Source organism: Rattus norvegicus, chromosome 8 (assembly GCF_036323735.1).
Source record: "Rattus norvegicus strain BN/NHsdMcwi chromosome 8, GRCr8, whole genome shotgun sequence".
In the NCBI taxonomy this organism is placed as follows: Eukaryota; Metazoa; Chordata; class Mammalia; order Rodentia; family Muridae; genus Rattus; species Rattus norvegicus.
The window spans coordinates 108,382,823-108,396,202 of record NC_086026.1 but is presented as its reverse complement, the minus strand read 5'-3'; the positions used below and the strand labels follow the sequence as shown (position 1 = coordinate 108,396,202).

The 13,380-nt window shown below is 51.8% G+C and overlaps 1 protein-coding gene and 1 long non-coding RNA gene across 4 annotated transcripts; one reads left to right on the top strand and one right to left on the bottom strand.

The window, feature by feature from the left end:
- Positions 1–649: 649 nt before the first annotated feature.
- On the bottom strand, positions 650–3,737 carry Foxl2 (forkhead box L2). Its single transcript, NM_001427191.1, has one exon. The coding sequence runs from the start codon at positions 3,515–3,517 to the stop codon at positions 2,393–2,395; it is 1,125 nt and encodes a 374-aa protein (NP_001414120.1). The 5' UTR covers positions 3,518–3,737; the 3' UTR covers positions 650–2,392.
- A 615-nt stretch (positions 3,738–4,352) lies between these two features.
- LOC102547261 (uncharacterized) lies at positions 4,353–12,991 on the top strand. Of its 3 annotated transcripts, none has more exons than XR_010054251.1 (4): positions 4,353–4,524; positions 4,934–5,132; positions 5,692–5,816; positions 6,175–12,991. It is a non-coding gene; the product is annotated as an uncharacterized LOC102547261 (long non-coding RNA). The 3 variants fall into 3 exon arrangements; XR_010054250.1 differs by having other exon boundaries at positions 4,915–5,132; XR_010054249.1 differs by having other exon boundaries at positions 4,353–5,132.
- Positions 12,992–13,380: the final 389 nt, after the last annotated feature.

The window sequence follows — 13,380 nt, the reverse complement described above, 5'->3', positions numbered from 1 at the left end:
GGGAATCCACAGAACTCCTCTACCACCCTGTAGCCTCCTTTTGAGATCTTTGGAGGTGGGGAGGAAAGTGCATTCTGAGCCAGACAGGTTTACCTCAGTCTGGGCAACTCTAATCATCCTGACATTCCTAAGGTTAGACCTCCAGTTGGCTGAAATGAGGACCCATAGGTTGGTTCATTCCCTCAAGCTCTCAACGACTCCCAGCTCATTCCTCTGGACCGGTCTCTTATCCAGGTAGGGAGAAAGGCATGGTGAGGCATGGGATCTAACTCCTGTTGCCCCCAGCCACTTCTGGAGATCCAATATCCATCACCCCATTGGAAAACTGAAGGCCAGCCACCTCTAACCCACCAGAGAGATTTAATCTGCGACCGGGTCAAACACCCTTTGTATCTTCATGAAAGCATGGGTCTTAATTCGTTATTTGATGAGCTCACTAGAGAGGAAGCAAAAGCTCACCTCCGTAGCATATCCTGCACTAAGCCTCCCACAAAGCACCAAGTTTCCTACACTGAATAAGATAAATGAATGCCAATTGTTAAAAACAACGAGATGACAAGTCGCCTATTACACTGTAGAAAAGCTTGCAGCTTCCAGGGTGTTTCTGAAATCGGGATTGTATAATTAAAAAAAAACAAATTGTTACATATTTTTGACAAAAAATAATTCTTAGAAATATGAGGATTGTCATGAAAACACAGCGTACACACCTAGTACAATTATGTAAGAGGCAAAATATAAACTTACACGAACGCAAAAATAGAACAAACCTTGTCTACAGTAGCCTCTAGCGAGGGCCGGGTATCTTTGCCGGTGTTAAACAGCCGCAACAGACGAGCGATGACACAGAAAAACAAACAATCTCCAGAAAAACAAAGCAGTAGCGACAGCCCAAAGCGCCTGCCACCCGGGTTGTCCTCAACTCTTGTTTGTGTCACTTTTTTTAAAGAACACAATTTTGCTTGAAAGGCACGATCTTTTAGCTAGCTAGCTGGCTAGCTGCTGAACTAAGGCGTAAAAGAAACAATGTAAGTCCGTGTTAAAAGAAAAAAAAAACAAAAAAAATTTATTTGGGAATTGACAAGGGACGCCCGCACACACATACAAACACAACAAAAGTGCTCTAGTTCTCTCTATAAAATTTGGTCCCCGAAAGACATTACTCAACCACCAGGTCACGGATTTCGGGCCAGCGGGCTAGGGCCACAAGCCCGTGTGGGCCGGCGGCCGTGGCGAGTTTCACATTTCTCCTTCCGAAGGTGGAAGAAGCCAGACATTGGAAAAACAAAAATCAGGGATGGTAGTGTCATCCGGGCGGTATGTGCCAGCCGGGCAGTGATCTCTCCTGGCATCCGGGGCTAGAATCGGAAGATCCGGGGAAATTTGTTTTGAATTTAATTTTTAAATAGAGAGGAAAACTCCCAATTTGTCGTGGAAACCTTCTTTTAGCTAGTTATTTCCTCCCGCCTCTGAATACAGCCCAATGAAGTCACCTCAGGAATTCTTACACAAATCTCCCATCAGGGACGATGAAGAAAACTAAAACTTTTGATTTTGTTGTTTGATTTTTAGCAAACTCCAAGGCCATAACACTTCGCTGTTTTTTTTTCCTCCGATGAATGTTTTATTCTCTCCTTTTCCTTAAAAAGTATTTTAAAAAAATATCTTCAAAAGCCTCACCAATCTTTTATGTATATATATAAAGACCTGGTCTGGAGGTGCCCGAAGCGGTGCGCTGCGGAGCGGAGGCACCGCGGCCTCGCGAGGCGCGGGGGATGAGAACCCGGTTACAGGCCGCGAACCGAGACTGTCCCTGCTCCAGCCTGGGGCTCAACCCCCGCCCCGCCCAGTGGGCCCCTCTGCAAGCGGCTTCTGATCAGTTCCAGGAGGGATCGCAGAGCGACCGGACACGTTCTTTCCGTTCTCAGGCAGTGTGGGTCCCGCTACCCCAGCAGCCTAGCGCTTCTAACCGCAGACAGCACGGCAGTCGGGGTGGGGAGAAAAAAAACAATCGAGCTTGAGTCCACCGACCTGGAAGAGAAGGCCAAGAGGTAAGCCGCGCCTCGGACACTTCGATTGCACCTCGGCCGGGGACTCACTCCCTGCGGTGACTCTGGGACTCCAGGAGGAGAGGAGGCCTGCGGAGGGGGCGGCCTCGGGCCAGCAGCGCGGGAAGGCAGGGGCCGCGGTGGGGAAGAGCACCGGAGGAACAGCAGAGGCGACAAAGCGGAGTCGCAGGAGCGGGGCAGACAGACCGTGGAGGCGCAGGCGGCTCGAGGGTTCTGCACCCAGAGGCTGTCCCGGATGCGCTCTGTCCCGCTGGCGGCTGCGGCTGCGACCCCGAGCTCGGCTCCTCCACCCCCGGGGGAACCGGGCCGGCGCGCGGTGGCATTCAGAGATCCAGGCGCGAGTGCAGCGCGCCCGTCTTGCTGTCGTGGTCCCAGTACGAGCAATGCATCATGGCGAGCTCGGGTTGCCGGGCGCAGGCGAACTGCAGGCCGGGCGCGCTCGTGGGCGCGGGTGCCGGGGGCGCGGCGGTGGCCGGGCTGGCGGGGCTGAGCTGACCCGGGGGAGGTGCGGCAGCCCCGTGGTGTGGCGGGGCTGGCGGGGGCGCGGCGGCCGCGTGCAGATGGTGTGCGTGAGGGTGCGGGTGGGGGTGCGGCGGCGGCGGCGGCGGGGGCGCGGCGGGAGGGCCTCCCAGGCCGTTGTAGGAGTTCACGACGCCCGGAGGCAGCGCCATGCTCTGCACGCGCGAGTACGGCCCGTAGGAGGCGGCGGGGCCCGCCAGCCCCTTGACCACCGCGGCTGCACCGGGGCTGCCCGGGCCGGCGGCTGCAGCGGCTGCAGCAGCGGCTGCCGCGGCCGCCGCCATCTGGCAGGAGGCGTAGGGCATGGGCGAGGGCGGCTGCGGCAGGGGCCAGGAGTTGTTGAGGAACCCCGATTGCAGGTACTTGGGTGGCGCCAGGTAGCCGTAGCCATCGGCCCCAGCGCCCGGCACGCCGCAACCTCCCGCCCCGCCTCCGCTCCCGAAGAGCCCCTTGCCGGGCTGGAAGTGAGCGGGCGGCGGCCGGAAGGGCCGCTTCATGCGGCGGCGGCGCCGGTAGTTGCCCTTCTCGAACATGTCCTCGCAGGCCGGGTCGAGCGTCCAGTAGTTGCCCTTGCGCTCGCCGCCGCCCTCGCGCGGCACCTTGATGAAGCACTCGTTGAGGCTGAGGTTGTGGCGGATGCTATTCTGCCAGCCCTTCTTGTTCTTCTCGTAGAACGGGAACTTAGCGATGATGTACTGGTAGATGCCGGACAGAGTGAGCCTCTTCTCGGCGCTCTCACGGATCGCCATGGCGATGAGCGCCACGTACGAGTACGGGGGCTTCTGCGCCGGGTCCGGCTTCTCTGGCGCTGTCCCGCCGCCCTTGCCGGGACTAGGCGGCGACGCCTCGGCCTCTTTGACTGCGCGCCCGCTCTCCGGGGACAGCAGGGTCCCTGCCGTGTCCTCGGGCTCCGGGTAGCTGGCCATCATGACAAAAGCCGGCTCTCCGCGGCCCGGCAGCCCCGGGGGCTGTGCTCTCCCGGAGCAAGTTTGCCTTGCAGGCGGGCGCAGGGGTGTGCGCTCGCCGCAGAGCCTCTAACTTGTGCAGGCTGCGGGGACCGGAGGCCTCGCGCGGCTCTCGCTCTCTTCTCTTTTCCCCCCGGGGAGCGGTCGGCGGGAGTGGAAGTCAGCCTCTGGCCATCGGGAGTCTGCCCAACAGCGAGGGGCTCCGGCCCCGCCGCCCCTCCCCGCCCAGGCCAGTCCCCGCCTCGGTGGGTTTTCTTGGCTGAGCTCTCCCCTCCCCCCACCGCCCGGTTTCCCGAGGCGCGACCCGCGTCTCTAGCGCAGCCGCCTCCTGGAGTCCCTAGTGCGCCAGGAGCCTCGCTCCGTTCTGATTCGTATGGGCTCCGCCGAGTTCCGCTTGCGTCAGGGGCCTTCGCCCCTATAGTGGGGCAGCCAGCGGCGCACGGGCGAGTTCATCTCTAAGTCTCATTTTTTTTTTAAACGGCCGGCAGAGCTTGGACCGGCCTTCCCCGGCCTCCCGAGCCTCCGGGGCCCCGCCGACAGCGGGGCTTAGGCTTAAAATCTGCGGGTGTTTGCTTTGCCGAAAGCCCTGGTTGGGGCTAGCTGCGCCCTGCCAGTGCCCGGGGAACGCTGACCCCGGCGAGGAGAGGTGATCCAAGTCTCTTGGCAGCTTTCAGGTGAAAGAAAACAACCCCTTTGCTCTGTGCTCCGGGCTGTGCTGGGACTAGACTCCTAGCTTTGAGGCTTAGGGAGGGGCGAGATGGTGAGGGGGCTGGACCGGGGTGGAGTGGCCGAACTTTGCGGCAGCTGGAGGTAAACCAGCTTAGAGCTCGTGTCATGGAAGGCAGAAGCCTTGGCCTGCTCTGTCCCTCGAGCTCTCTGGGCCCGATTGAGGCTGGGGAGAGGATCGCTTGGAGCAGGCACCCAAGAGTTCCGCTGGCACCGACGCTTCGCTCCTTTGGGCTGCGGTGGAGGTAGGGAGCCGCTTTCTCCTTGAAATTCGTCTTGCAATTCCACAATTTGAGGGTGTGTTTTAAAGATCTATTGGTGTCCCTTGTACTCTGGCTTGGACACAGACGACGATGTTGCTGAGGGGCTTTGGAGACTGTTACGTGCACAAGTGTAACGCGTGGAAGGCATGGGGCAAAATCTGTTCTTCAGATACAAGAAATACTGTGCAAGAGCAAGTGTGCTGTTCAGAAACGCGGGTACGCTTCTGTACAGGGTGTGAGGGTTGTATTTGCTTCTTTTTGCTCAGTGAAGTGTTTGAATCAAGCACCCGAGTAAATACGGTTCTTGGATATAATGCCTTCTTTTTTTTTTCTGTCTTTCTTTTTCCTTCCTACCCTTACAACAACCTTTAGCTGCCTTTTCCCCTTCCAGTGTAGGTAAGGAAGGAAGGACTCAAAGAAAAACAGCAGGCTGGACAGGTGCTTCCTCGCATTTCAGTCACGAATGGGCAGTAGTTTTAATCATCTTTCCCCGCGGTTTTACGATAATACCAGAAGTCTGGTGGAGATCCAGTTAAATCTTCGAGAATAGAAGACGGGCTTAGAGGAATTCCGTGCCAGCACAAAATCAGGTGAGCCCTTTCACTCAGCCTTAACACAAGTTTGCAGTCTTGGAAGTGTGAGAGAAGAGTGATCAGACAGTTGTGAAGGATAATGGTCTAAATGAATGATTGGCATGTCTAGGTGGCTACCCCAGTGCCTGTTTCTACCTCTTTCTCTCAGGCTGCTTGGACTTTAAGAGTTCTCCAGAATCCCACCAGTCCATATTGGCCAGTGGCTCCAGCATTCCAAAGACCATAGACCACTTATCTACAGTGTGTGTTCCCCACTCTGAGATGAAGGGAAAGGAGGACAGTGTGTGTGTGTGTGTGTGTGTGTGTGTGTGTGTGTGTGTGTGTGTAACCCAGCATCTCAAAGATGACTCCAGAGAAGTCAACAGGGCAAACCTGGCCTAACCACCAGGATGCCAGGGGGCTAGGCTTCTCTAAATTTCTCTGGGAGATAACCACTTCTAGCCCTTATTGAGAGCATCCCCCACTAGCCTCCGTGTCTTTCTAAGCTATCTCTCGCTTCCCTGAGTACACTCAGGATAAACAGCACTTCTTCAAAATTTGTCTGCTTTCTAAACAGGCCTACAGGTGTTTGTCTTCTTCCTCAACATCAGGCGTGTCCAGGCTATGGGTCTGGGGGCTGAGTTTGGTTGGTCTGGACAGGAGTAAAACAACTCACTTTGATCCGGACCAAAGAGGATGGAGGTTGGTCTCCCACTTCTTCATCTTTTTCCTCTTCTTCTTTTTTCTTTCTTTTGACCACCCAAGCTGACCCTGGGTCTCATTCCCCTCCCCCCCACCCCCACAGCTCAATTTCCGCTGCAAGCGCCTCAGCAGCCAGGTGTGACAGCATTGTTGCATGTGTCATCGCTTCCCTGAATTCCTCTGTCGGCTCCCTTTTCAGTCTTTAAGGAGCCCGAGGGGTGTGTGTGTGTGTGTGTGTGTGTGTGTGTGTGTGTGTGTGTGTTGGGAGTGGAGGTCAGAGTCTCTTTAGGATTTTTTTTTCTGAGTGGAATTAGGAGTCATGCGTTCCCGGGAACTGACTTCCTGCTGTTCTTTGCAGGGTCAGCACCCCAATCCCAGGTGGAGAAAGGGTACTGTCTCTTATGAGGACAAAGCTGGGAAACAGAGCTGCAAGAGCCCAGAGGGATCGCCTTCCGGACCCCCTGCGTCTGACCCTAGTAAGCAGCCAGAGCAAAGAAGACTGGGGCATAGGTGCGTGCCTGTTGCGTGGTGCAGCAGGAGGTGGATGCTGCAGGCGCTTTAGGAAGCTGCTAGCTTTAGCCCGTTTCATTCCGGCAAGGCTGGGCACCATCCTCTTAGTGGCCTCCGGCCTGCGCCCACCTCCAGCGGCCTCAGTCTAGAACCGGGCGGAGCTCCATGTTTCTCTGGTCCGGGTTTTCAGGAGCTTTCAGCGCCTCCAGCAACTTGTACCTCTAGGGAAATGCCTGCCTTGCCAGGGAGCCTTGACCAGAGCAGCCCCTCAGCAAGGCTGGTGTAGCCTCCGAAGTCTGGACCGCCACCGACGTGAGCAAGTCGCTGATCCCTAATGAAGATGCTTTTCTCCCGGGCTGAGCTTCCTAAAGCTGCCGCAGAAGCACCGCGGACCGCCTCGCGAGGCAGGCTGCTGGTTCCCCAGCACTGTTCAGGTCGGACGCTCAGCCACTCTGCTGGCTGACAGTACCTCAGATCCTTTCTTATCAGTCCCAGCCGGAGTTCCCACCAGAATCGAAGAACCAGGAGGCTGAAGCCCTCTTCCGTGCAAGCTGCCTCTGCAGCGCATTAGAAAGAGAAGAGCTTCAATGTGTGTGTGTGTGTGTGTGTGTGTGTGTGTGTGTGTGTGTGTGTGTGTGTGTGTACCTCCCTACCTTCGCACCTACAACACACACACACACACACACACACAAAGTGACCCCCATCCACCACTCTTCCTCAACCCCAAACCCTCTCCACCCCTTTACTCCCCCAGCTCACCAGTTGCAAATACTAGTTCAGATTCTGAAAGTTTTAGTAGACGTGTGTTAAATTGCCTCTTGAATTCCAAGTCTCATCACAGACCAGCATGACCTCCCATTTCATGGCTTTCCATGTGAGGAAAAGCCTGCCAGACTGTGGGTTCAGAGTCCCAGTAGTGTTCTCAGGACATTTGCAGATTAGGTCAGGGCCCCTTTGTTTCTCAATACCACAAAGAAGACACCAGCCTGGGCATCTCTCTACAGTGTTTGTTCAGGGATGGTCACTTGTTCTAGACAGAGGTGATGGTTTGAGGATGCTGTACCTTGTCCTGGAAAATGCTCCCAGGAGAGGATTTGTGAACAGTGCGAGAGCAGGAAGTGGGCTTCTGGACAGGGTCTTGTGTGTGTGGGGGGGGGTGAGGGGGGCGCTGGCCAGCAGCCTTCCCCTCAGGACTACTTCCTATCAGGTCATATGCAAGGGTTTTACACTCTGAGCAGCCCATCCTTCCTTAGGTTCCTTTGTAAACTAATTGAGGCTTTGCTGGGCTCTGGGTTTGTGATTGGACATAATTACTGGCAGACCGTTGTGCTGGTACACGCCAGTACTCATATTCTGCATTTGGGGTCTTTGGCAGTGGATAACTGGGGATCCTGGTGTGCTCTGTTCCAGGTATCTTTTGGCTTCGGTGTTTTGCTTGGTGAAATGAAAGATCTGTAACTATCTGGATAGAAAGGCTGTATGGACATGGAAACACAAGTCCAGAAACATGCATCGTCTGTGTTAGCCCACAGAGGCACCTGGTGTAGAAAGAACGGGGCTTGTTGTTTTAGGACAAGGTTTGGAACTCTTTTGTAGACCAGGTTGGCCTTGACTGAGATCTGCCTGCCTCTTCGTGTTGAGCACCCTTATTAAAGGTGCCAGCAAACCGCACACCACAGTCTGTATGTAGCATTGACGGGCTGGAAGTCACTACAGTGGGGCAGGTGACAAAGGCCCTTGCTTAATTCTCAATTATATCAGCCTTGGAAATAAAGGGACCTTGTCTTGCTTCAGTGCTTACATTGACACCAGTTTTTGAAGAGCAATATAATTCACCTGAACCCCAGCCCCCAAATACAGAAGACTTGCAATACAAAGTCTCTTTCTCACTCTTCCTAAGTTACCCATCTCACAGGCAGCCAGAACCCTATATTTTATGCCTATCCAAGCGTGAACATTGGTTTTCTCCTGTACACTGCCACTTTTATAGTTACAAAGCACCCTAGAAATCCTTGTATATCAGTCCCTCCCACCCCCAGGGTCTCTCTCTCAGCTCAGGCTACCCTGGAGCCTGAGATACTCCTTTAGGCTCTCAGATTTCAGGTGTGCATCGAGACGCCCCATCTCAATGTACTTTCTTTATAGAGCTGAGAGGAGTTGTGTCCATGCATCTTCACTGTCAACTTGCTTGAACCTGGAACCAAATAGGAAACACACTTGTGAGCATGTTTGCACATCCTAGGGACTGAACACGAAGAAGGGAGGAAGCGAGCCTGTTGTGGTTTGCCCTGAAGCTATCTGTATTTTGATGCTAATTCCACTGCCCCAAGGACTGCTGCCTAGTCAGTACTCAGGACTCAGGTGACTTCATCAGAACCACCTCCCCATTGAATTTGTAAAGTACAGGTGAAGGGCAGGTACAGGATAGAAGGAGGCCTGTCATTGGAGGAGAAGGAAGGATGGGCGGGAGAGACGTTTGAAGGAAGAGGAGGAGACTAGACAGAGACGTGAGACAGGAGAGAGGGGAGAAGCCACGGCAGGACAAGATGGCAGGTGATGTTAAGATTCTGCTCTGTGTATTTACAGGTTGTTATTAATGTTCTCAAGGGATGGATAGTACTGGGTTTTGTATGTTTAAGTGTGCAATTATATCTTACTAATTGGATCTAAGATTATTGTGTTGTGTGTTCTTTTTTTTTTTTTAAGATTTATTTATTTCATGTATATGAGTACACTGTCACTGTCTTCAGACACACCAGAAGAGAACATTACAGATTGTTGTGAGCCACCATATGGTTGCTGGGAATTGAACTCAGGACCTCTGGAAGAGCAATCAGTGCTCTTAACCGCTGAGCCATCTCTCCAGCCCTTGTGTGTGTTTTTTTTTTGTGAGGGTTTGAGTGTAAGAAAGTGTGCTGCTAGGGGCTGGGGATTTAGCTCAGTGGTAGAGCGCTTACCTAGGAAGCGCAAGGCCCTGGGTTCGGTCCCCAGCTCCGAAAAAAAGAACCAACAAAAAAAAAAAAAAAAAAAAGAAAGTGTGTGGCTGGGATGTGTTTCCGCCAAGATATCTAGCAGATATCTTGGGCCCCGTGGTGCGGACCCAGTGGGGGTAAAAGACCAACCATATTTTTTTTTATTTTTATATTTATACAACAACACGAGCCCAGCTCCAGCATTTATCTCACTGCATCCTGATTGTACACAGGATGTGGCCATCTGCCTCATGCTTCTCACCACCATGCTCTCCCTACCATGAAGGACTTTACACCTTCAATCTGGGAGCCCAAATGGCTTTTGATATATATCATATACGTATCTGTATATGTATTTGTTTTCAGTTTTTATTTAGTGCGTGCCCACTCAGTGGTGTTCGTGTATCTCTCTCTCTCTCTCTCTCTCTCTGTTGTGCATGTGTTATGTGCCATATGTGTGAGGGTTCCAGTTAGAGTCCCAGGCAGTTGTGAACTTCCTGGTGCAGGTGCTGGGAACAGAACTTGGGTCCCCAGGAAGAACGATAAATTGTCTTACTCCCTGAGCCATCTCTCCAGCCTTTTTTTTTTGTCAGATACATTAGCACAACAGGAAAGTTAATTAACGCGGCTTCTAGGTTGTTTCCAAACCTTTGTTTACAAAAGCAATGCTTCAGTGTACAGTCTTGTATAGTTAGTTTTGTAGACATATCTGTATATTTGAAAGCAGCATTTTCTAGCAGTTGTGTCGAATGGTGTGCACATTTATAAGTTCGGCAAGTTATGCAAAGCTATCTCTCCAGAATGCACCAGTATAGATGCCCATCAACAGGGAATTAGATTCTAGTTTCTTCTAGATTTCAGTACACACTTTAAGTCGTGGGAGAGGGGTTCCCCTCGTAGCCCAGGCTGACCTCAAACTCATGTGTCTTCTGCCTCTGCCTCACAAGGGCTGGGATCTGGGGTCGTGTGCCAGCCCAACTTGCTACATCTTTGTTTTTCAAGGTAGAGACCTTACAGATTAGCCGAGGACTCATCTGCATCTGCCTTTGGTTTCTTTCTGTCTGTTTCTCTCCTGGAGTGATCATCACAGCAAATTTACTGTTTAACATTCCTGTACCTGTTATGACATGTGTGCAACATGTGTACGTACTCCTGGGCAGTAAATCAAGTTCTGGGGCTCGTAGCTTACTATAACTGGTATCTGGTTGTTCTAAAAGCCACGCGCCTGCTTTTTGAATTCTACCACATGTTTGTGAAAGCGCTCCCGGTCGATACACAAAGACATTCTCCCTGTGTGGTACCACTCCATTGTATGAACACGCCGTGGTTTATTTATCCGTGTCCCTATTGAGAGGCACTGCATCATTTCCTAGTCTCCACTGTTGCCCCATCGCCCTGCTTTGGGCTTTCTTAGACGTTGCTGCTACCGCACATTGGCTGCGGTTGGCCAAGGGTGGGAGTGCAGGGTCAGAGGTGACTCACCCAGTTACCACCCAGCAGAGCCTCGGCTGCTGCTAGTGGAGTCTCCATCTTGCTGGAGCCAGCAGTCTAGATGGAGCAGTGGGAGAAAGTGTAAGCTTGGGTTTCAGCCATATCACCGACATCCTGGCTCTGTGATTTACTTGCTGGGTGGCTTTGGAATGGTTTCTCAGTCTTTCTGGGACTTGGTTCTCTGGAACTCGAATGCAAATGGTGGTAGAATTCAGGGTGTGGGGTTTCCAAGTAGACAAAGCGAGGTAGTGTATGTAAAGGTTTAGTATAGACTCTGGCAGGAAATCTCAGTAATCGGTATTCAAAATGTGCTTACATATTAGTATTTCTATGTTCTCCCTGTGTTCCTCTCTGTGTCTCCCGGGTCTCCTGTGTGTGTGTGTAACCTCAGCAGATTTGGGAACTCATTACATAGCTGAGGCTATCCTTAAACTCTTGATCCTCCTGCCTCAGCCTCTGGAATAGGATTACGGTTGTGGACTACCATGCTATGTCTGCTTTGAAGGCAACTACTTGGATCCGACCACAGAGACATCCATCACTTCATTTTCAAGAATTGCAACCTGTAGGCCAAAAACATGAACACCGAAGAAAACATAAGTATAACGCCATGACTGCACCTAAAAGCCGAGAATGGCCTTTTTGGTATAATGGGTACCCATTCAATGTTCATAATTGCTCAGTTTGGTCAAGAAATTTATAGTTGGTTTGTTTGAGTCCATGAACTCAAGCAAGGCCTGTACATTGCTTTTGGTTATTGTCTCTTCAGTCTTTTTTTTTTTTTTTTTTGGCTATTGAAAACACTTCCCCCACCCACCTCTAATACAACTCTGTGTGTGTGTGTGTGTGTGTGCCTGTATATGTGAGTGTATGTGTGTGTATGTGTATGTGTGTGCGTGTGTGTGTGTGTGTGCGTGTGTGTGTGTGCCTGTATATGTGTGTGCATGTGTGTGTGTGCCTGTATATGTGTGTGTATGTGTATGTGTGTGTGTGCATGTGTGTGTGTTTGTGTGTGTGTGCCTGTATATGTGTGTGTATGTGCCTGTATATGTGTGTGTATGTGTGCATATGTATGTGTGTGTATGTATGTGTGTGCATGTGTATGTTTGTGTGTGTATGTGTGTGTGCATGTGTGTATGTGTGTATATGTGTGTGTGTGCCTGTATATGTGTGTGTATGTGTGTGTATGTGTATGTGTGTGCGTGTGTGGTGTGTGTGCGTGTGTGTGTGTGTGCGTGTGTGTGTGCCTGTATATGTGTGTGCATGTGTGTGTGTGCATATATATGTGTGTGTATGTGTGTGTGTGTGCCTGTATATGTGTGTGTATGTGTATGTGTGTGTGTGCATGTGTGTGTGTTTGTGTGTGCATGTGTGTGTGTTTGTGTGTGTGTGCCTGTATATGTGTGTGTGTATGTGTGCATATGTATGTGTGTGTATGTGTATGTTTGTGTGTGTGTATGTGTGTGTGCATGTGCATGTGTGTGTGCATGTGTGTGTGTGTGTGTGTGTGTGTGTGTGTGTGTTGGGTATTGTTCCTCAGGAGCCATCTATCTTGTGTTTAGACACATGGCTTCTCACAGGGACCTGGGACTTACCAGTTAGTCTAGGCTGGCTGGTCAATGGGTCCCAGGGATCTGTTTATCGACCTCCCCATCCACCAACTACAGGCGTGTTCCACTGTGCCTGACTTTTAAAAAGCAAGAGCAAAAGTTCTCATTCTTGCATGGCAAACACTTCACCAATGACGCTATCTCTATGGCCCTTCCTTCTTCTTGTAATGTATCTGTGAAAGGTCTCGACCAGTTTGTAGTTCAGCACAGTGGGATTGCGCTGACTGCACCCTGGGGCACCTCCTTTATCCTTCATAGTTCCTGTGCATTGATCGTTGCCATAGTTTGGGTGAGATGTACCTCCCCGAAGGCCCAGACTGTACTCCTACAGGCAGAGACCTTTTAGTAGGGCACGGTGTTGATAAAAGAAAGGTAGGTCATGGTGTGGTGGGTTGCCTGACATAGGTCTTCCGTAAGCTCCTGTATTTGAACACTTGGTCCCTAGTTATTGGTGTTGTTCAGGAGGTTGTGGAACCTTTAGGAAGCAGAGCCTTACTGCTGGAGGAAGAACATCATCGGGAGCTGGCCTTTGATGGTTTCTATTCCTCTGGAGCCATGAGCTGAAAGCCAAAATAAACTCTGTCTTCTTTAAGCTGCTTTTGGTCATGGCATTTTGTCACAGCAACACAAGCGTAAGTAACTGATCCAGGGAGTGTGCCTGTGAGGGGATGTCAGACCCGGCCTCTTCTTATTTCAGCTTTCCAGAAAGTTGAGACCGTCCTACCACAAGTCCCCACCATGATGCACTCACTGGACCACTGCAGCCCCACAGCAACAGGGCTAACGACTTCAAGCTGAAACCTTCTGAAGCAGGAGCAAAGGAAACCCTGCTTCCTTTAAAGATGATTTGTCTAAGGTGTTCACTGAATACCTGACTTCACAGTGGTGGAAGATTGGTTGGAGTGGGGACTTCCTCTCGGAGATGGGGATGGGGGGGATGGGAGGGATGGGGAGGAGGTATGGGATGTGGAACAGTCGGAG